Source organism: Pelobates fuscus, chromosome 3, assembly GCF_036172605.1.
Source record: "Pelobates fuscus isolate aPelFus1 chromosome 3, aPelFus1.pri, whole genome shotgun sequence".
Classification (NCBI taxonomy): domain Eukaryota; kingdom Metazoa; phylum Chordata; class Amphibia; order Anura; family Pelobatidae; genus Pelobates; species Pelobates fuscus.
In genome coordinates this window covers 423,654,731-423,677,022 of record NC_086319.1, presented here as the reverse complement: position 1 = coordinate 423,677,022, position 22,292 = coordinate 423,654,731, and the positions used below count along the sequence as shown (strand labels likewise).

The 22,292-nt window shown below is 44.2% G+C and overlaps 1 protein-coding gene across 1 annotated transcript in view; it reads right to left on the bottom strand.

Annotated features, from left to right (window-relative positions):
• The window catches only part of LOC134601572 (cornifelin homolog), a 49,246-nt gene that overhangs the window by 7,647 nt on the left and 19,307 nt on the right, over positions 1 to 22,292 (bottom strand). Inside the window, exons 2-3 of the mRNA XM_063446094.1 lie at positions 7,583 to 7,697; positions 2,088 to 2,266 (exon numbers count right to left, since the gene is read on the bottom strand). Coding sequence (XP_063302164.1) covers positions 2,088 to 2,266; positions 7,583 to 7,694 — 291 coding nt within the window. The 5' untranslated portion in view covers positions 7,695 to 7,697. The remainder of the gene's footprint in view (positions 1 to 2,087; positions 2,267 to 7,582; positions 7,698 to 22,292) is intronic.

Genomic DNA, 22,292 nt, shown 5'->3' with positions numbered 1-22,292 from the left:
GGGAGCCCACCCGGTGCCCAGCCTGCGAGGAGGCGGAACGGCTCCGAGATCTAGGACAAGGAGAAGAAGTCCTGGGTAGGGTGTAACGGACATCAATACCCCTCCCGTCACGACCCCGGGAGCGCCTGCTCTGTACCGAAGCCTCCCGCTGACCTCTACCACCACGTGGCACCCTGGAACCCCTGGGGCTACGACTCCTCCCGTCTCTACTATTAGGCCGCCCCTGCCGACCATACCTAGGGGCTGCCGCACATTCCCCTGCCGAGCTGTCCGAGGGGGAGCAGTGCCTACCCGACCTCCCCCGCGCCTCCCGGGACCCCTGCGATCTAACGGGTGATGGACTGTCGCTACCACTCCCAGAATCCGGGCCCCCCCGCCGCCCGACCACTACCGAGGATCCCGGTCCCCGACCCCCCTTGGTCCTCCGACTGACTGCCTCCGGAACCCTTTTTCCCGCGCCTACCACCACCGCCCCTTTACCCCTACCCCCCTGCTGACTAGACCCCGACAGCCCAGACCTACCCACCACCCCTACGGGGGACCCGCTCTCTGACCTGGCCACATCCCGAGACCCCCCCCCGCCCCTGGAACTCACACCTTTCGAGCCCCGTTTACGCTTAGGGGCCCCAGAACCCTCCCCCCTTAGGACTATGGCCTGGGCACCCCCAACTGGCCTACTCCCGCCCCTCTCCGTGGCAGAGCTCCCCCTAACGACCTTCCCGCCAAGAGGGCCCCGGCCGGAGCCCCCTGCACTTGCCTGTTGCCTCCCAGGCCGGCCATGCGGTCTCCCGGATCCAGCCTCGTCATCCTCGTTACTCTCCGATGGGGGGGAAGCCCGCCCAGACCTCCCCTCCGTGGGTCCTGCAACACCAGGGGGCCGCCCGGCCACTTCCGACCCGAAAGCAGCAGCGCCCCCGTCCGCGACATCCTTCTGCCGCCGAGTGCTCGTCCGAGGCTCCGTCCGCACGCGGGGAGGCAAGGCCTCGACCACGCGGCTCCCGGGCCTGCTGCCGGTCGCAACCGAAACCCCACTGCTTCCGGGGACAACTTCACCGGGCCCCGCGCCCGGGCTTAGCCTCCTCGGGGGCCTCCGGGCCCTGACCGGTCTCCCGCCATCACAGTCCCGATCCGCCGCCTCCGCCAGGGCAGGGCCGAGCTGTGCCCGTAGCCAGTCGACACCCTGATGCCGTGCTGCCGACCTGATCCCCTCCAGCAAACGCTCCACGTCGTCCATGGCCCTGCAGAGGAGACAAAGGAAATCCAACCAAGCAAAGTCCGCGCACACCGAGGTGAACACAAACTCAACCAGGTAGAAAGTTAGAATGACTCACCTAAAATGGCTGCTCATTTAAATAGCCAATCCTACTTACCCATAATCCAACCCTTGCTTACTTCCTCCTAAGCCCGCCTCCTAACCCCTGTCAAGGCCTTTTTCCGCTTAGCTGCGCTCTAGCTACATGGGGCTACAATTATCTCCCAAGCAGAGGGGAGGGAAACTGTGGGCTGTACTATTATGTTATTGGTTGTTTTATACCTCCCCCTGGGTGTGGTCTGTTTGTACCTTTTTGTAATAAATAGCAGGCTGGGTGTTCCAGTCCTCAGTTCTTCTTGACCCTTCAAAACGTAGCCTCGTCTCGTTATTGGAGGGAATTGCTGTATCACACTGGGGATTGCTATGCTCTGCATATTCCCCTGAGCTTTAATCACTTAGCTCTTTTAAGAGCTCGTTCCGGATACGTTCTCCTGGAGGAGAGGTCTTCTCCACACGGTCCTGGAGGACAGAAACTGATCCAGGGTGGAAGGAAGACGGCGCGTCTCCAGTTAAGCTACGGCGGTTGTGGAGTGTGCGGTGGTTGTGGTGTCCAGTGCGGTGCTTGTGGTCCTCGGCGCAAGCTAGGAAGCGTCCATCAACGGAGGGTACTCGGTCGGAGTACACGAAGCTCCGTTACAAGGTCTATAATAAGGGCCTTTGCCAGAGTCAACAGAACTTATTCTTGTTTCTCCATTTATTCCCTCTAGTCTACTATACTGGGACAGTCATTCTCTGCTTAGTACATGGCATGTGAAACGGTGAATGCTCATCTTACCCTTATCTTGTATCTCTCGCGGACGGCTGCCCTCATGGCCAGGGTTATAGGAGGGCAGACAGCGCTGCAGCCCACGTAGCCCATGCACGAGGGGTCCAATATTGGGAGACACATACATTCTCCAAATTCACTGACTGTATTGCACATCATGCAGGGGAAGCACCACAATGCACAGCAACCTGTAGGGAGACAGTAGGGTCAGAGTATGGTGGATCACGGTTGTGTTCATCACCAGGCCTAAATCTGTAGCTGAATGGCACAATTTGTGGACAATTTGATCACAGTTCCTGAATTTGCTAATCACGGTTCTTTCCTTTTGAGAATATTGTAAACACTTTGAAAAGTCCCAATTCTATGAAAATTATAGGCATTTGTTCTTTATTAAGCAATGTGACGGCCGCAAAATGATTTTTTAGTTATTAGTGTGTTTTATTATTAATCTATTTAATTTAAATAGTCATGTGGACTGAAGCTTTAGCGCGATGTCTACCAAGAGGTTCTATGGGAAAGGCAAAATAACGCATTTTAATATTTTATTCACCAATCTATGAATTATTTTGTAAAGGTCAAGCACAATGCAAAATAATAAACTAATAAAATAAATATATAAAAATCATGACCGGATTGCATTAGTGTGATTCCCGATATTGTTTATGGTGGTGGTATCTCCTGCGTTCCAGGGATCCGGATTGTGTTAGTTTGTCAGATACTGATAACGGGTTTTATCCCTGAATAGTTTGTGATAAGGTCCATAAATAGATGTGATGACACCAGCGCAGTATGTCTCTTAGCTCCTGGACTTGTGGTTCTTGTTTCACATTTTATTTATTCTGGGGATGTTGAGGTACAGTAAGGTCCATCTTATTTATTCTGGGAGTGTTGGGGTACAATAAGGTCCATCTAATTTATTCTGGGAATGTTGTGGTACAGTAAGGTCCATCTTATTTATTCTGGGAGTGTTGGGGTACAATAAGGTCCATCTAATTTATTCCGGGAATGTAGTGGTACAGTAAGGTCCATATTATTTATTCTAGGGCTGTTGGTGTACAGCAAGGAGGTATTGGGGTACAATAAGGTCCATCTAATTTATTCTGGGGATGCTGGGGTACAGTAAGGTCCATCTTATTTATTCTGGGAGTGTTGGGGTACAATAAGATCCATCTAATTTATTCTGGGAATGTTGTGGTACAGTAAGGTCCATCTTATTTATTCTAGGGCTGTTGGTGTACAGCAAGGTGGTGTTGGGGGTACCGTAAGGCCCATCTTATTTATTCTGGTGGTGTTGGGTTACAGAAAGGAGGTGTTGGGGTACAATAAGGTCCATCTTATTTATTCTGGTGGTGTTGGGGTACAGTAAGGAGGTGTTGGGGTACAATAAGGTCCATCTAATTTATTCTGAGAATGTTGGGGTACAGTAAGGTCTATTTTATTTATTCTGGGGGTGTTGGGGTACAGTAAGGAGGTGTTGGGGTACAATAAGGTCCATCTAATTTATTCTGGGAATGTTGGGGTACAATAAGGTCCATCTTATTTATTCTGAGGCTGTTGGGGTACAGCAAGGAGGCATTGGGGTACAGTAAGGTCCATCTTATTTATTCTGGGGGTGTTGGGAACAGTAAGGGGATGTTGGGGTACAGTAAAGTCCATCAAATTTATTCTGGGGGTGTTGGGGACAGTAAGGGGATTTTGGGGCACAGTAAAGTCCAACTAATTTATTCTGGGGGTGTTGGGGTACAGTAAGGGGATGTTGGGGTACAGTAAAGTTAATCTAATTTATTCTGGGGGTGTTGGGGTACAGTAAGGGGATGCTGGGGTACAGTAAAGTCCATCTTATTTAATCTGGGGGTGTTGGGGTACAGTAAGGGGATGCTGGGGTACAGTAAAGTCCATCTTATTTAATCTGGGGGTGTTGGGGTACAGTACGGGGATGCTGGGGTACAGTAAAGTCCATCCAATTTATTCTGGGGGTGTTGGGGTACAGTAAGGGGATGCTGGGGTACAGTAAAGTCCATCTAATTTATTCTGGGGGTGTTGGGGTACAGTAAGGGGATGTTGGGGTACAGTAAAGTTAATCTAATTTATTCTGGGGGTGTTGGGGTACAGAAAGGAGGTGTTGGGGTACAATAAGGTCCATCTAATTTATTCTGTGGATGCTGGGGTACAGTAAGGTCCATCTTATTTATTCTAGGGCTGTTGGTGTACAATAAGATCCATCTAATTTATTCTGGGAATGTTGTGGTACAGTAAGGTCCATCTTATTTATTCTAGGGCTGTTGGTGTACAGCAAGGTGGTGTTGGGGGTACAGTAAGGCCCATCTTATTTATTCTGGGGGTGTTGGGTTACAGAAAGGAGGTGTTGGGGTACAATAAGGTCCATCTTATTTATTCTGGTGGTGTTGGGGTACAGTAAGGAGGTGTTGGGGTACAATAAGGTCCATCTAATTTATTCTGGGAATGTTGGGGTACAGTAAGGTCTATTTTATTTATTCTGGGGGTGTTGGGGTACAGTGAGGAGGTGTTGGGGTACAATAAGGTCCATCTTATTTATTCTGAGGCTGTTGGGGTACAGCAAGGAGGCATTGGGGTACAGTAAGGTCCATCTTATTTATTCTGGGGGTGTTGGGGTACAGTAAGGGGATGTTGGGGTACAGTAAAGTCCATCTAATTTATTCTGGGGGTGTTGGGGTACAGTAAGGGGATGCTGGGGTACAGTAAAGTCCATCTAATTTATTCTGGGGGTGTTGGGGTACAGTAAGGGGATGTTGGGGTACAGTAAAGTCCATCTAATTTATTCTGGGGGTATTGGGGTACAGTAAGGGGATGCTGGGGTACAGTAAAGTCCATCTAATTTATTCTGGGGGTGTTGGGGTACAGAAAGGGGATGCTGGGTACAGAAAAGTCCATCTAATTTATTCTGGGGTTGTTGGGGTACAGTAAGGGGATGCTGGGGTACAGTAAAGTCCATCTTATTTATTCTGGGGGTGTTGGGGTACAGTAAGGGGATGCTGGGGTACAGTAAAGTCCATCTTATTTATTCTGGGGGTGTTGGGGTACAGAAAGGGGATGCTGGGTACAGAAAAGTCCATCTAATTTATTCTGGGGTTGTTGGGGTACATTAAGGGGATGCTGGGGTACAGTAAAGTCCATCTTATTTAATCTGGGGGTGTTGGGAACAGTAAGGGGATGTTGGGGTACAGTAAAGTCCATCTTATTTATTCTGGGGGTGTTGGGGTACAGTAAGGGGATGCTGGGGTACAGTAAAGTCCATCTTATTTAATCTGGGGGTGTTGGGAACAGTAAGGGGATGTTGGGGTACAGTAAAGTCCATCTTATTTATTCTGGGGTTGTTGGGGTACAGTAAGGGGATGCTGGGGTACAGTAAAGTCCATCTTATTTAATCTGGGGGTGTTGGGGTACAGTAAGGGGATGCTGGGGTACAGTAAAGTCCATCTTATTTAATCTGGGGGTGTTGGGGTACAGTAAGGGGATGCTGGGGTACAGTAAAGTCCATCTTATTTAATCTGGGGGTGTTGGGGTACAGTAAGGGGATGCTGGGGTACAGTAAAGTTCCTCTTATTTATTCTGGGGGTGTTGGGGTACAGTAAGGGGATGTTGGGGTACAGTAAAGTCCCTCTTATTTATTCTGGGGGTGTTGGGGTACAGTAAGGGGATGCTGGGGTACAGTAAAGTCCATATTATTTAATCTGGGGGTGTTGGGGTACAGTAAGGGGATGCTGGGGTACAGTAAAGTTCCTCTTATTTATTCTGGGGGTGTTGGGGTACAGTAAGGGGATGCTGGGGTACAGTAAAGTCCATCTTATTTAATCTGGGGGTGTTGGGGTACAGTAAGGGGATGATGGGGTACAGTAAAGTCCATCTTATTTATTCTGGGGGTGTTGGGGTACAGTAAGGGGATGCTGGGGTACAGTAAAGTCCATCTTATTTAATCTGGGGGTGTTGGGGTACAGTAAGGGGATGCTGGGGTACAGTAAAGTCCATCTTATTTAATCTGGGGGTGTTGGGGTACAGTAAGGGGATGATGGGGTACAGTAAAGTCCATCTTATTTATTCTGGGGGTGTTGGGGTACAGTAAGGGGATGCTGGGGTACAGTAAAGTCCATCTTATTTAATCTGGGGGTGTTGGGGTACAGTAAGGGGATGCTGGGGTACAGTAAAGTCCATCTTATTTATTCTGGGGGTGTTGGGGTACAGTAAGGGGATGCTGGGGTACAGTAAAGTCCATCTTATTTAATCTGGGGGTGTTGGGGTACAGTAAGGGGATGATGGGGTACAGTAAAGTCCATCTTATTTATTCTGGGGGTGTTGGGGTACAGTAAGGGGATGCTGGGGTACAGTAAAGTCCATCTTATTTAATCTGGGGGTGTTGGGGTACAGTAAGGGGATGCTGGGGTACAGTAAAGTCCATCTTATTTATTCTGGGGGTGTTGGGGTACAGTAAGGGGATGCTGGGGTACAGTAAAGTCCATCTTATTTATTCTGGGGGTGTTGGGGTACAGTAAGGGGATGTTGGGGTACAGTAAAGTTCCTCTTATTTATTCTGGGGGTGTTGGGGTACAGTAAGGGGATGCTGGGGTACAGTAAAGTCCATCTTATTTATTCTGGGGGTGTTGGGGTACAGTAAGGGGATGCTGGGGTACAGTAAAGTCCATCTTATTTAATCTGGGGGTGTTGGGGTACAGTAAGGGGATGCTGGGGTACAGTAAAGTTCCTCTTATTTATTCTGGGGGTGTTGGGGTACAGTAAGGGGATGTTGGGGTACAGTAAAGTCCATCTTATTTAATCTGGGGGTGTTGGGGTACAGTAAGGGGATGCTGGGGTACAGTAAAGTCCCTCTAATTTATTCTGGGGGTGTTGGGGTACAGAAAGGGGATGCTGGGGTACAGTAAAGTCCATCTTATTTAATCTGGGGGTGTTGGGGTACAGTAAGGGGATGTTGGGGTACAGTAAAGTCCATCTTATTTATTCTGGGGGTGTTGGGGTACAGTAAGGGGATGCCGGGGTACAGTAAAGTTCCTCTTATTTAATCTGGGGGTGTTGGGGTACAGTAAGGGGATGTTGGGGTACAGTAAAGTCCCTCTTATTTAATCTGGGGGTGTTGGGGTACAGTAAGGGGATGTTGGGGTACAGTAAAGTCCCTCTTATTTATTCTGGGGGTGTTGGGGTACAGTAAGGGGATGTTGGGGTACAGTAAAGTCCCTCTTATTTAATCTGGGGGTGTTGGGGTACAGTAAGGGGATGCTGGGGTACAGTAAGGGGATGCTGGGGTACAGTAAGGGGATGCTGGGGTACAGTAAGGTCCATCTTATTTATTCTGGGTGTGTTGTTGTACGGCACCGCTGAGACAGAGTGCGCTCTGGAGTTTAATGAAATGCCTTGCACGTGGAAACGTTACTAACTGCAGGCCACGGTTTAGTGGCTAATGCCCTGTATCACTGTGTATGTAGAATTGCTTCCGGTGTCTGTTTGCCACTTACAGACCCCGCAGTCATCACAGCAGTCACACATGTCAGTCATCCATCTGGATCCCGGTTCCACCGACACTGTCTGCGTAGTGATTACACTGGGCTGGGTAGTGATAGTATTCATTATCTGCAGAGAAACGAGGGGAGTCAAACACAGAGACAGACAGACAGAGACAGACAGAGACATGATGGTTATAGAGACTGATAGACAGATGGACAGCCGGACAGAGAGACAGACATAGTGCTCTGAGGAGGTCAGTTCTCCATCCGGGAAGCTCAGTTCAATATAAGACAGCCACAACTTTTGATTCAGGTGCTGCCTGCTCGAATGGCGCATCCTTGTATAGTTTAAATACATACATGCGCCATATACTTTTTGGATTCGCAGAGAAGACATGGACCCATCAGAAGTAAGCCTATATAATGCTTATTTGGACCCTTTCATGGTTTCTGCCATAATACACGTTCGTGCTTATAGTAAGTCTTCCTTCATATTCTGATATTGACCTCGGCTTGTATTGGATTTAAACAATGTGTGCAGTTTAATCCCATGTCACAGTATTGTCAGCTTTGCGAAGGCATGTAATCGCTATTGTGGCATTGCAGCCATGTTTGTACCTCCCTATGCACAATAAAAATAAAGAATTGAAAAAAAAGCTCTGACTGGCAAATCCCCCATCACTTAGATTGGTATCTTGACCCGGCTTGTTTATTCGTATTCCTGACCATGGCTATTTCTTACTTTGTCTCTGTATTTAAATAACGTTAAGTTCAGCCACTCTAAGTCCCATGATAAATCGATATTACACCCTCTATTTGTGGGGTTCTACATTCTCTGTAAGTTAGGGTAACAACCCTGTGACATTCAGGACAGAGAGGAGATGGGCTTTAGCTCAGTACAAAGAGGGCCGAGATGGGGGGAGGGGTAAGTCAGAACAGAAGAGATATGTAATATTAATAAAAATTCATAAAAAGTACAAATGACTCATGATAATATTAAATGTATGCTTACTAATGCAAGGAGCCTAAATAACAAAACGGGGGAACTAGAGGCAATAGCATACACTAAACAATACGATATAATAGGCATAACAGAAACATGGTGGGATGAGACACATGACTGGGCAGTTAACTTAAATGGGTACACATTATTTAGGAAGGATAGGAAAAACAAGAAGGGTGGTGGGGTATGTTTGTATGTCAACCATGAGTTAAAGTCAAATCTTAGGCATGTGGAGTGTGGCGAGGAAAATGTGGAAGCTTTATGGGTAGATATCTGCTTGGGGCAAATAAAGGGAAATACGTTATTGGTTGGGATATGTTATAAACCACCAAATGTAAATATTAATGAGGAAGAACTGCTGTTAGAGCAAATTGGGAAAGCTGCAAATCTGGGTAACACGCTAATTATTGGAGATTTTTATTACCCGGACATAAATTGGGATAGAGGCACTAGTAGCTCAGCAAAGGGAATAAGATTTTTGAATGTGTTAAATGACACCTTTATGTCACAACTGGTACAAGCACCAACTAGAAAGGACGCTTGTCTGGATCTCGTTATAACAAACAATGTTGATCTTTTGACCAACATTCAAGTAGGGGAGCATTTGGGAAATAGTGATCACAATATAGTGTCCTTTGAAATAAACTCAAAAAAGCAAAAGCACGTGGGGTATACTAAAACGTATAATTTTAAAAAGGCCAATTTCAATAAGTTAAGGGAAGCTTTACAATATTGTGAAGGATTTTTCATGTACTTGCCTGTGGGCCCTCAGTTAAACCCTATCCCTGCTGTTTTAATGCCTGTATCCGTTCGGTTCAAAATGTATGAAGGAAATGTATTCGTTTACCGAACAGAGACCACACACCCTGGGTAGCAATTAAAATTAGAACACAGAGAAACCGCAACTTAACTGCTACTAGGTGGCCGTCATTCGGCATACGAACACGTGGCGAGAACAAAGGATGGCGGCCATCTTGGAACTCACGAACGTGGTCAGCGGGACTTATGCAGGGATTGCCTGGAACTAATTTCGGCACGGCAACCATGCGAACGCCCGGTCCCCACGGAAGTCCTGGATGAATACGTTCCCCTCCACGAATCAAACTGGCGTTCGGTAGATAGAATCTACCGAATGAGGGGAACATTCACAGGTAACCAGCTGAACCATACGAACTGTAGTTTTCGTGTAGTTAGGTGCGAACGGAGACCGGCTCTTGCTACTGATTCTATGGAACTGTAACCCGGATACCTCCACATGGCAAGCCGGTCAAACTTCCACACGATGCAACACGGAAACTACCGAACGGAAATTTGTGAGATTTGGATATGTGACTACCAGTATCCTCAGCTACCCAGGGATGTTGAAATTATGTTTGTATGTTGTATGAAAAGTACTTTTCTGAAATTGTTAAAAACTGTAAATGTTCTGGCCAGCAGATAATTGAGCTGTGTGTATTGTAAGAACTCAATTATCTAGCCTGGCCCAGAGGAGGAGTTATGTGTTGCATAAATTGTGAGTTCTGTGTGCCAGTAAATCAGTCTTGTTCCAGCATTAAGCCTTGGCTCATGTGTGGATTATTTGGCGATACCAGCAATTTATTACTCTGTGGATTACTTGGTGATTTTATTTTATGGGAAGAAGGGAATGCTTGACGGAGTAACGGATTGTACCGTAACAAATATATTGACTGGCATAAACTCTTTAGTGAAAAGAATACTGAGGATAAATTGATCATCTTCCAACAAATATTAGAGAGGTACATTTGGGTAATAAATATAAAAGAAACAAATTGAAACCAGTGTGGCTTAGTGGGAAAGTGAATAAAGAAATTAAAAATAAGAAAATGGCATTTAAAGTATTTAAATCGGGCAAATCAGAAGCATCCTATAAAAGATATAAGGAAGCCAATAATGCTTGCAAAAAGGCGATTAGATTCGCTAAACTACAAAATTAGAAATTGATAGCAAACGAGAAAAAAATCAGACCCAAAGCATTTGTAAGGTATAGTGATGTCCCGAACGGTTCGCTGGCGAATAGTTCCTGGCGAACATAGCTTGTTCGCATTCGCCACGGATGGCGAACATATGCGATGTTCGGTCCGCCCCCGCCTCCCACCTCCTAGACGGCATAAAATTTAGATTAATTCTGAAGCTGCATTTTTTTTGTGTTTGTGTTTATTATACATTATCCTCCATAGCCAGTAACCTGTGTTTATTATACATTATCCCTCCCATAGCCAGTAACCTGTGTTTATTATACATTATCCTCCCATAGCCAGTAACCTGTGTTTATTATACATTATCCCCCCATAGCCAGTAACCTGTGTTTATTATACATTATGCCCCCATAGCCAGTAACCTGTGTTTATTATACATTATGCCCCCATAGCCAGTAACCTGTGTTTATTATACATTATGCCCCCATAGCCAGTAACCTGTGTTTATTATACATTATCCCCCCATAGCCAGTAACCTGTGTTTATTATACATTATCCTCCCATAGCCAGTAACCTGTGTTTATTATACATTATCCTCCCATAGCCAGTAACCTGTGTTTATTATACATTATCCCTCCATAGCCAGTAACCTGTGTTTATTATACATTATCCCTCCATAGCCAGTAACCTGTGTTTATTATACATTATCCCCCCCATAGCCAGTAACCTGTGTTTATTATACATTATCCCCCCATAGCCAGTAACCTGTGTTTATTATACATTATGCCCCCATAGCCAGTAACCTGTGTTTATTATACATTATCCCCCCATAGCCAGTAACCTGTGTTTATTATACATTATCTCCCCCATAGCCAGTAACCTGTGTTTATTATACATTACCCCCCCAAAACCAGTAACCTGTGTTTATTATACATTATCCTCCCATAGCCAGTAACCTGTGTTTATTATACATTATCCTCCCATAGCCAGTAACCTGTGTTTATTATACATTATCCCCCCATAGCCAGTAACCTGTGTTTATTATACATTATCCCTCCATAGCCAGTAACCTGTGTTTATTATACATTATCCCCCCAAAACCAGTAACCTGTGTTTATTATACATTATCCCCCCACAACCAGTAACCTGTGTTTATTATACATTATCCCCCCAAAACCAGTAACCTGTGTTTATTATACATTATCCCCCCACAACCAGTAACCTGTGTTTATTATACATTATCCCCCATAGCCAGTAACCTGTGTTTATTATACATTATCCCCCATAGTCAGTAACCTGTGTTTATTATATATTATCCCCAATAGCCAGTAACCTGTGCTTATTATACATTATCCTCCCATAGCCAGTAACCTGTGTTTATTATACATTATCCCCCCCATAGCCAGTAACCTGTGTTTATTATACATTATCCCCCATAGCCAGTAACCTGTGTTTATTATACATTATCTCCCCCATAGCCAGTAACCTGTGTTTAATATACATTATCCCCCATAGCCAGTAACCTGTGTTTATTATACATTATCTCCCCCATAGCCAGTAACCTGTGTTTATTATACATTATCTCCCCCATAGCCAGTAACCTGTGTTTATTATACATTATCCCCCCCATAGCCAGTAACCTGTGTTTATTATACATTATCCTCCCATAGCCAGTAACCTGTGTTTATTATACATTATCCCTCCCATAGCCAGTAACCTGTGTTTATTATACATTATCCCCCCATAGCCAGTAACCTGTGTTTATTATACATTATCCCCCCCATAGCCAGTAACCTGTGATTATTATACATTATCCTCCCATAGCCAGTAACCTGTGCTTATTATACATTATCCCTCCCATAGCCAGTAACCTGTGTTTATTATACATTATCCCCCCCATAGCCAGTAGCCTGTGTTTATTATACATTATCCCTCCATAGCCAGTAACCTGTGTTTATTATACATTATCCTCCCATAGCCAGTAACCTGTGTTTATTATACATTATCCCCCCCATAGCCAGTAACCTGTGTTTATTATACATTATCCCCCCCATAGCCAGTAACCTGTGTTTATTATACATTATCCTCCCCATAGCCAGTAACCTGTGTTTATTATACATTATCCTACCCATAGCCAGTAACCTGTGTTTATTATACATTATCCCCCCCATAGCCAGTAACCTGTGTTTATTATACATTATCCTCCCATAGCCAGTAACCTGTGTTTATTATACATTATCCTCCCCATAGCCAGTAACCTGTTTATTATACATTATCCTCCCATAGCCAGTAACCTGTGTTTATTATACATTATCCTCCCATAGCCAGTAACCTGTGTTTATTATACATTATCCTCCCATAGCCAGTAACCTGTGCTTATTATACATTATCCCTCCATAGCCAGTAACCTGTGTTTATTATACATTATCCCTCCATAGCCAGTAACCTGTGTTTATTATACATTATCCCTCCATAGCCAGTAACCTGTGTTTATTATACATTATCCCCCATAGTCATTTATCGTTGGAACTAGGCAGCATGATGTCTTAGGACGGCCCAGAGAGTGAGTGAGTGAGTGAATAATATAATATATATGTTCAGAAACATATTAGTAATATATGTAAATCGGGTTCATGCAAAGAGGGTGAAAAGGTATTAAAGAAAAACACACTTATTGCATCAACTTTACAAAGCCAAACTTTTAAAAGCTTTCCTCATTTCTTTCTCGGGATGAGGAATATATCGGTTGCAGACTGAGGATTTCCATCTGCCCAATCTTTTAATAATATGCACTGGAGTGTCAGTGTTGAAGGAGACCGAAGCTGCCCCTATTCTAATATTTAACTTCCCTAGCCCTATCCACTTTGTCCTATCGTGGTTTCTGTGTCAGTACCCTTTAGTGCGTTCCTTGATCTATTTTGTTTATTTTGGTATTGACCATGGCTTTGTCTTTAACCCTTTCCTGTCTTGTTTGCCTGTGTGACTGATTACCATCTACCTGACCGCTATTAAGCATGTCGGGTCGGTCTGGTAGGAGTAACATTGCTGGGTCATCCCCTTCTGGGGTGAAATTCGCTTGTTGATAGCTGCTTAAAGTGAGATATTGAGGGAGCTCACACGAAGTGCGTCTTTCCTCCATGACAGCTAGGCCCCGCCCCCCGGAAGCTGCATTCTTAGTGAGAGGAGGGACAGTGAAGCTGCTGCTGATTTAATAGGGAAATCGATAGCTAGGCTAGTGTATTCAGTGTCCACTACAATCCTGAAGGACTCATCTGATCTCTGCTGTAAGGACAGCACCCCAAAAAGCCCTTTTTAGGGCTAGAACATCAGGCTGCTTTTTTTTTTCTTGTGTAATCTAATTGCAGTTGCCTGCCAGCCAGTGTGTGTGTCAGGCTCACAGCGTATACTGTGCCCACTTGCCCAGTGCCACCACTCATATCTGGTGTCACAATAGCTTGCATTTAAAAAAAAAACAACTTTTTTGACTGTAATATAATAGCAGTCAGTTTCCTTCACACGTGTGCGTTTCAGGGCCTGCCAGGGCACAGTATCACACCAGTGCAACTCATATCTGGTGTAACAGTAGTGTACATTTAAAATACAGGGGGCTTGTTGTCACCTTTCGGGGACCCTTGGTGTTGTACGTGGCTGGGTGGAGGAAGAGACATTCAATGACATCAATGAGGACAAGGAACGGGACATGGCTAGCTTGGTATCCAACCTTGTGCAAATGGGGAGCTTGCGGTTGTGCAAATGGACTGTTTGCGGTTGTTTGCGGTGCGTTAAACGGGGAGTTTGGTCTGTCACTGTGAAGCGGGCGTAACCCTTACACTACCTGATCGATACAACATCATACCTGATGTTTTAAAGCACCTTATTCCAAACAATTTAGGAATGTTAGGTGATTTAAGAGAAAGGAGAAAGAACACTGCCTAAACTGATATACTTTAAAATATAACTTTTAATAGTGAATGAAATACAAAGTGATCATTTCACGCATATAATCTTGGTGCGTCTAGATATATATATACCAAGACGCAGAGAGATAATGTGAGAAAGATAAGATTTAAAATCTAACAGACAGTATCTAAATATCAGAGGCGTAGTTAGCAATGTCTGAATATACTTACGTATCTGGCTCTGAATAGAAACTGTCTAATGGTTGTCTGCTATTGCAACTTGACAGGAGTACTCTATTACAATTAATCAGGCTTTGCAAATATAGATCGTTTGCTGCTGTATTTTGTAAAGAATACTCTGTTGCAAATTTAAACGAAATTAAGACACTAAAATGATATGTCAGACAGTATCAAAATACCAGAGGCGTAATTAGCAATATCTCAATAGGCTTTAGTGTCTGGCTCTGAATATAAACTGTCTGATGGTTGTAATCAGGCTCTGCAAATAGAGGTCGTTTTGCTGCTGTAGTTAGTAAAGAATACTCTGTTGCAAACTGATCGTAGGCGAAATGATGATACTAAAATAGTGTGACAGATAGTATCTAGATACCTTTGCTCAGTATCCTGTGATATGTTGTTTCTAGTGTCAAAAACGTTAAAAGGTGTTATAGCCTCAAATGATATGAGCGGCTAAATCCTTTACAAATTGACCAGAGTACTCTATTATAGTTAACCAAGATCTGCAAATAAAGATCATTTGCTGCTATACTTTATAAAGGGTACTCTGTTAAAAATTGGTCATAAACGAAATTGTACACCAGAATAGAATAACAGCACAGGAATATTGTCTGATACGATTCCTAAATATAGGCTGCAGTAGTATAGGTGTTCACAAATAGTGCATGAGACAGCACCTTCTGGGAGTAATCCGTTATATAAACCCCAATATAGATATAGTCAGAAGGTGAAGATATAACTGTGCCTTCAAGGGCACCTGTCAGATAGAAGAGCTAGCTGTAAGTAATGAGGAGAAGAAGAGGAGAGAGAAAAAATATCCTCAATATGTAACGGTGCCTTCAAGGACACCTCTCTTCTAGGAATAACAAGTAGTCAAAATACCTAGCTAGCATCTAAATGTCTAAAGCCTTAATCGATATCCTGTGATCTGATGTTCTAGTGTTAATACGCTACGAGCGTTATAGCCTCAAATAATCTAAGCGGCTAAATCCTTTAAATCCCTCCCGACATGCCCAAGGTCTAGATAACTCTTAACCGAGATATAACTATCCGAAGAGTGACTACTGCAAATACAGAGGGTTTAGTATGAGGAGGGATCGGAAAGAAACCCCGACGCGCGTTTCGCCGGTAAGGCGGCTTTTCAAGGGGAACTTGGTCACAGCCGGTTAGGCTTTTAAATAGGGCGCCCAAAAATTTGATTGGAGTCCCGAGAATGTTGACGTCATCAATTGTGACTGACGTAGGATGGTGGTCAGAAAGGACCATTTTACTTTATTCAAAGTTGAATAGTATGTTCCCATATTTTCATATAAGCAGAGGAGTTTAGTGCAACCTACATAATGAATTTAGTGCAACCTACATAATACACGAGTGTATCATAGTTGTTCTGCTGGTACCATTATTGCCTGATAAATGTATTGTTGATAGATGAATATACATTGATGTAATATAAATATATGTGTATTATTCATGGTAGGCAGGTGCCATATAAGGAGCTAATCACTCTGCCCCTAAAGTAGGTTTACCAATAGTACATATTGATGTTATTAGATCCAATCCAGCAATTATGTTACCTTTTATGTATGGCTCCTATATATTTATAGAAGGGGATGCATATCTTAAAGGTACAGGGTTGCACATTCGTAGATTGAAGAAAGTTTTATGCATATACATACTGTATTTAACGTATAATATAGGAATTTTTTAATAATTTTTTAACGTTTATTAATATTATTATTTTTAATGGCATTGCCTTTTGATCTCCTGTTTAAGTTGATAAATAGAATGGAAACAATATCTCGATGGGTATGAGATACGGGACACAGCAGGGGGCGCTATAGATGATAATTATCTCTGCAGTGTCTTATATTCCAAGGTGATGAATTGTTAATAGTTATAAAAGTTCAAAATCAGTATGGGTTGTTAGTCTAAAGGTATCAATATATACATATAATTAGAATGTACTCAAAAAGTGCCATAAATTGACAAAAAATGCGAAAGTTGTTATCCTGTTAGAACCTAAGTTCAAAAATGTTAGTGTATAAACGGTGTATAATTGAATTCCTCGTTAAGTCCCTGTGGAGTAAGGGTCCTGAATGAGTATATCCATTTGGATTCCTTTTGAAGTAGCTGTTGGTTGAAATTCCCTTTTCTAGGGTTAAATGTCAATTTCTCAATAGCCTGAAATCTCCGGTTGTCAACATTGAAATGATGAAAATTCACGATACGTCTTGCTACAGGTGTAGGGGTTATGGTATTTTTTATCGAATTGATGTGTTGAAGAATCCTTCGACGAAAGGGTTGGATAGTCTTACCGATATATTGGATGCCACATTTGCACATGATCAGGTACACCAACCGAGTAGTGCTACAGTTGACCAAGGCGTTAGTTTTGATGGTAATTTTTGATTGTGTAGACGTTGTTGATTGAGAGGGAGTAATGAACTGGCAGGCTTTACAATGGCCACATCTGTATGTTCCCTTAGTGTTTGTAAGCCAGTTTGGTTCTACTGGAGTGGAGGCCAGGAAGCTATGGACCAAAAGATCTTTAAGATTCTTTGATCTTCGAGCCGTGATGGATGGGTAGCCAGGCAGTGATTTCTTCAATGTGGGGTTATGCAGAAGGATAGGCCAATGATTGGAGAGTGTCTGTGCCATTTTCTCCCAGCCACTGTCAAAAGTGGCAATGCATCTCGGGGTCGAGGAACTTGACTTCAGGCGTGTAGTCTTCAGGCTTTCCTGTCTGTTTGTCCCGCTGGCCCGTTGATATGCTTTCTTAAGAACTCTGTTGGGATACCCCAAAGCTTTGAAACAGAGTTTCAAAGATTGACACTCTTGCTGAGTCCTCAGAGCAGTTCCTCCTTGCTCTTAGGTATTGTCCATAGGGAATGGAGGCCTTCAGCCTATAAGGGTGGTGGCTCTCCCAATGGAGGAGGCTATTAGTTGAGGTCGACTTTCTGAAGAGTTCAGTACGAATAGTCCCATCTTCCATCAGAAGGATCTTTAGGTCCAGAAAAATTAATTCTTTATCATCGATGACATGAGTAAGTGTTAGATTTATTTTGTTGTTGTTCAACACTTTGACAAATTCTTCAAAAGTTTGTACCGATCCTGTCCAATGTATTAGCATGTCATCGATATATCTGTACCACTTTAAGATGTACTTGTGGTACAAATTGTACTTAGGATCTCTCCACATTTGGTCCTCCCACCATCCTAAAAAGAGATTTGCATAGGTAGGGGCACAAGTCGTACCCATAGCGGTCCCGGTCTCTTGCAGGTAGTATTTGCCATTGAATATTAGATAATTGTGAGTCAGAATAAATTCCAACAAGGACATGATGAAAGAAATCTGTGCCTCCTCGTATGAGGCTGTTTCTAGAAATGAGCGGCATGCTTGTATACCTGCTTCATGCGGGATGTTACCGTACAGTGACACAACATCAAGGCTTGCTAGTAAAGTATATGGTAGTACTTGAAGCCCTTCTAGGATCAGTAAAGTGGACTTTGTGTCCTGTATATAGGAGGGTAGGTCCATGACGTACGGATGTAAGATTTCATTGACAAACTTGCTGGCTCTTTCTGTCAGACAGTTGTTGCCTGAGACAATTGGTCTCCCAGGGGGTGTTGTGAAGCTTTTATGCACTTTCGGCAAGCAATAGAGGGTGGCTACAGCAGGATGTTTATGTGGTAGTAAGTATTTGAACTCCTCCATGTTGATAATTTTTTGTTCCAACGCTGTGGTGAGTAAGGCTTCGAAATCTCTAATATCCGTCTCCGTAGGATCCGAGGGGAGAACACTGTAGTTGGATGCATCACTAAGATGTGCCATGCACATATCAATGTACATGTCCCGATTTAGTAAAACAATGTTACCCCCTTTGTCAGCTGGTTTTATGATAACGTTGTCTAGTGATTTTAATTCTTTGAGAGCTTTACGTTCATTGGTGGTCAAGTTGTTATTTAATGGACATTCAAGGTGCATTTTTGCCAGGTCGCTGGTGGTCATTTCGACAAAAAGATCCACATGTGAGTGTCCTTCAGGTTGGGGGTAAACCAACTCTGGGGCTTTAGTTTTGTTAGGGATTTTAAGGGGTTCTGTTCCTCAAGTAATTCTGTCAGTATTTTGGAGAATTCAAAGTCCTCTAAGCGTAATCCCAAATCGTTTGCCATTAATAGATCCCTTTTGGAATGCATAGGATTTAGTGCAAGTTTCCTGCCGAAAAGGTTTATATCCTTTGACCTATCAAACTTGTTGTATCCTGGAGTGGGTACAAATGTAAGGCCTTTGCTTAAAAGGGAGATATGGCGTGGTTGTAGTGGGAAGTTTGACAGATTGATGATTTTGTTGGATATTAGGATCTCTGACCCCGTCCCTGTCTTTTGTAGGCCCAGCGATCCCTGTCCCTCAGTTCTCGAGGGAGATCCTGTCCTAAAAAAGTCTTAGAGGCAGTTGAGTTTATACTATCAGAGGTAATTGGGGCATCTAAGAATGCAACAGATTTGTCAGTGTTTTTCAGAATGCCCCTAGTGGGTGAATGATTTGGGATTGGATCGTTATTCCGTGTACTCCTGTTATACTGCCTTTGTCTAGACCTAGAGGGACCTGCATCTGAATCCGACCATTCAGTGTCTGCAGATGTAGAACCTCTCTGACTGCTAGTGTGTTTACAGAATTTGCGTTTTTTTTTCAAAAGATTTCCCCCTCTTTAAAGTCGTTGAAATCTCTTTGAAATTTAGTGTGTTTTTTTAGTTTTAGATTTTGTCTAAAGTGTTCAATGTTTTTTTGTAATTTTGTTTCCATTGGTGAGAACAAATGATCTGTTTTAAATCTTTTTATTTGTATGATCTCATTTTGTAGTTTGGTGTTAGTTTCCTCTAGGTGTGTGGTTTCTAGTTTCACTAAGAAAGTCATTAGTCTAGCGGAACAGTCCAGTAAGGTGGAATTCCATTCATTCTGTTGTTCCTCTGTTTGAATTTTGTCTGGTACAAGGATGTCTGGTCGGAAGCCTCTAGGAACTCATTTCTGTGCTATGTATTGATTTAAGCTTGTTAGTTCCCAGAAGCTTCTGATGTGTCGTTAATACAATTTCTGTATTTCAAAAAATGCATCATTGATATCGGTGTTGTTAGAGCTATTCGTCAAAGGATTTATAGAGAAAACATTTTGAATATCGTCGATTGATAGCAGGGTCTGACAGTTTATCCAAATGGTCAGTCATTTAAATTGGCGCTTAGAGAGTGGCTTTCGTGGAGATAGGTATTAAAACCTGATTTATGAAAAGTTTAACCCCTTAAGGACCAAACTTCTGGAATAAAAGGGAATCATGACATGTCACACATGTCATGTGTCCTTAAGGGGTTTGTGGCAAAACTAGCCACTTCTGAACTACATGCAGTACAGGTTGTCCGTAGGCTGAAAATATAATGTATAACGTTAACTGTATGTGTATTGCTCTATGGCCGTTCGCATGCTGGCAGCCGTATGCTGCCAGCATACAAAGCATTCGTACGACGAAACACGGCTATCCTGGCCGTTCGCCGTACGAATGCGGACTCCCCAGGTAGACCACACATTCACAGGTCGTGTGGCACCAATTAACCGATTGCAACATTGTTGCAATCGGTAATTAAGGGCTCTCCTAGGTGGCCGTCGTTCGACTACCGACCATGCGGCGGTCGGCCATCTTGGATCCCTTGTCTCTGCAGCGGTGTTCGGTCGTCGAGAGCCTGGAACGGAAAACGGCTACTCGATGATTTGAACACCGCTGGACTTCCAGAGCGTTCGGGAGTCTCGCGTTCGGTACATTATATGTCCCGTACTTATTCGGTACTTTTAAACCCTCTTTAATGTTTTATTGTATTATGTGCGGCGTTCGGTCAATTCAGCTGGGATCAGAGCGGTATTCTCACAAAGTGTGCGCTCCGACCCCAGCTATCTACCGAACGTTCAATTATTATAAAATACCGAATATTGTGTGAATTGTGTATTTTAATGTCAATTGTCGGTTTTGCTGCACGAGGAGATAATCCACTTAAGCGTCCATTTTAGTGGGAGTATCTTTCTCGTGCAGCAAGGCCTGTTGGGAAAGTCACAGTGCATGTTGGGAGAAATCCCCTGGAATTACTGTCTGGAAACCCCTTGCATGGGGAACTGTATAAATATGCTGCCTGTGAATAAACCGAGTTAGTTGACTCCCAAACTGTGTTTCGTCCGGTTATTGGGAGGATTGGGAATATTGCCTTGCTTTCTATTCTGACTGTGGATTTCCTAGATGTACCAACGGATATCGTATGCTGTTACACTGCATTCCGTTACAATTGGTGGCAGCAGTGGGATCCGAATCTTACAGCCGAAAAAGCAGCGTTCGTGTAAACTGGAACTACCGAACAAGGAAAGCAAGGGCAATTCGTATGGAGATTGACTATACCATACTAAAACGACAGACCTTAAAAGAGCTACTGGAAGCCAGGGGTAAGATAGCCAGCAACAAATCTAAAGCTGTGCTGATCGCTGAACTGATGGAGGGAGACAGAGCCCGCAGCGCTACACCCCCACCAGCCAAGGAAGAGACCCCATTCCAAAAAGAGCTACGAACCAGGTTGGAGTTCTTACCGCAACCAATACCGCTGGAAATACTGACCGTGATGGTATCGGATGTACAGGATTATCTGATGGCGACCAGCACACCAGCGACCCCGCCTAGGGCAGAGTCTGTTACTGCCTCCACCTACGGACAGGTAAAGCCCAAAGTCCCACATCACGCATTTAAAGCGTTTTGTGAAGAAAAGGACGAAATCGATGGGTATTTGCAGGACTTTGAGCGGCTGTGCGATTTGCACGATTTGGAACCCGCAACATGGGTGCCGCTGCTGGCAGGCAAATTATCGGGTAGGGCGGCTGAAGCCTACCGTGCTGTACCCCGAGAGGACAGTAAGGATTACCCTAAAGTAAAGAGGGCGATCTTAGAGAGGTATGCTATTACCCCAGAGGCATACCGGCGGAAATTCCGGGGCTTGCGCAAGCCTGAGAAAGATTCTCATGCAGAATGGGCGCACAAGCTGGATCAAGCATCACTAGGCTGGATACAGGCCAGCAACGCGACTAACATGGAGGAGTTGAGGCAGTTAATGCTGCTGGAACAGTTTTTTAATGGTTTGTCCCCAGAAGCACAAGAATGGGTGAGAGACCGGAAACCACTCACCCTACCTGAAGCCGCTAAATTGGCGGATCAGCATTTTGATGCCCGGAGGCATCACGGTGCCCAAAATAAGACTCTCCCTCGGATTACCGGGCCACCCAATAATTTTATCCCTACCGGCCCCACCGCACCCCCGCACAGGCCGGCACTGAGTACTCCACCAACCCCTTCCCGATACAACGGCCGGGCTAACATTCAGTGTCACACCTGCAAGCAGTGGGGGCACATTTCTCGAGAGTGCACCCAAAACCGGAGCCGACAAGCTTGGAACCAGGTGCGACAAAATTTGGCACCCAGGGCTGCTGCGCACCATTACCAGGTAGCACCCGCCACCCAAGAATTGCTGAGCGCTCAAATTGAGGAGCCTCTTGGGGTGCTGCACGAAGTAATGTCAGTCCGAGCCACCGACAACCGACAACATCATCGGCAGCTAGTGACCCTAGA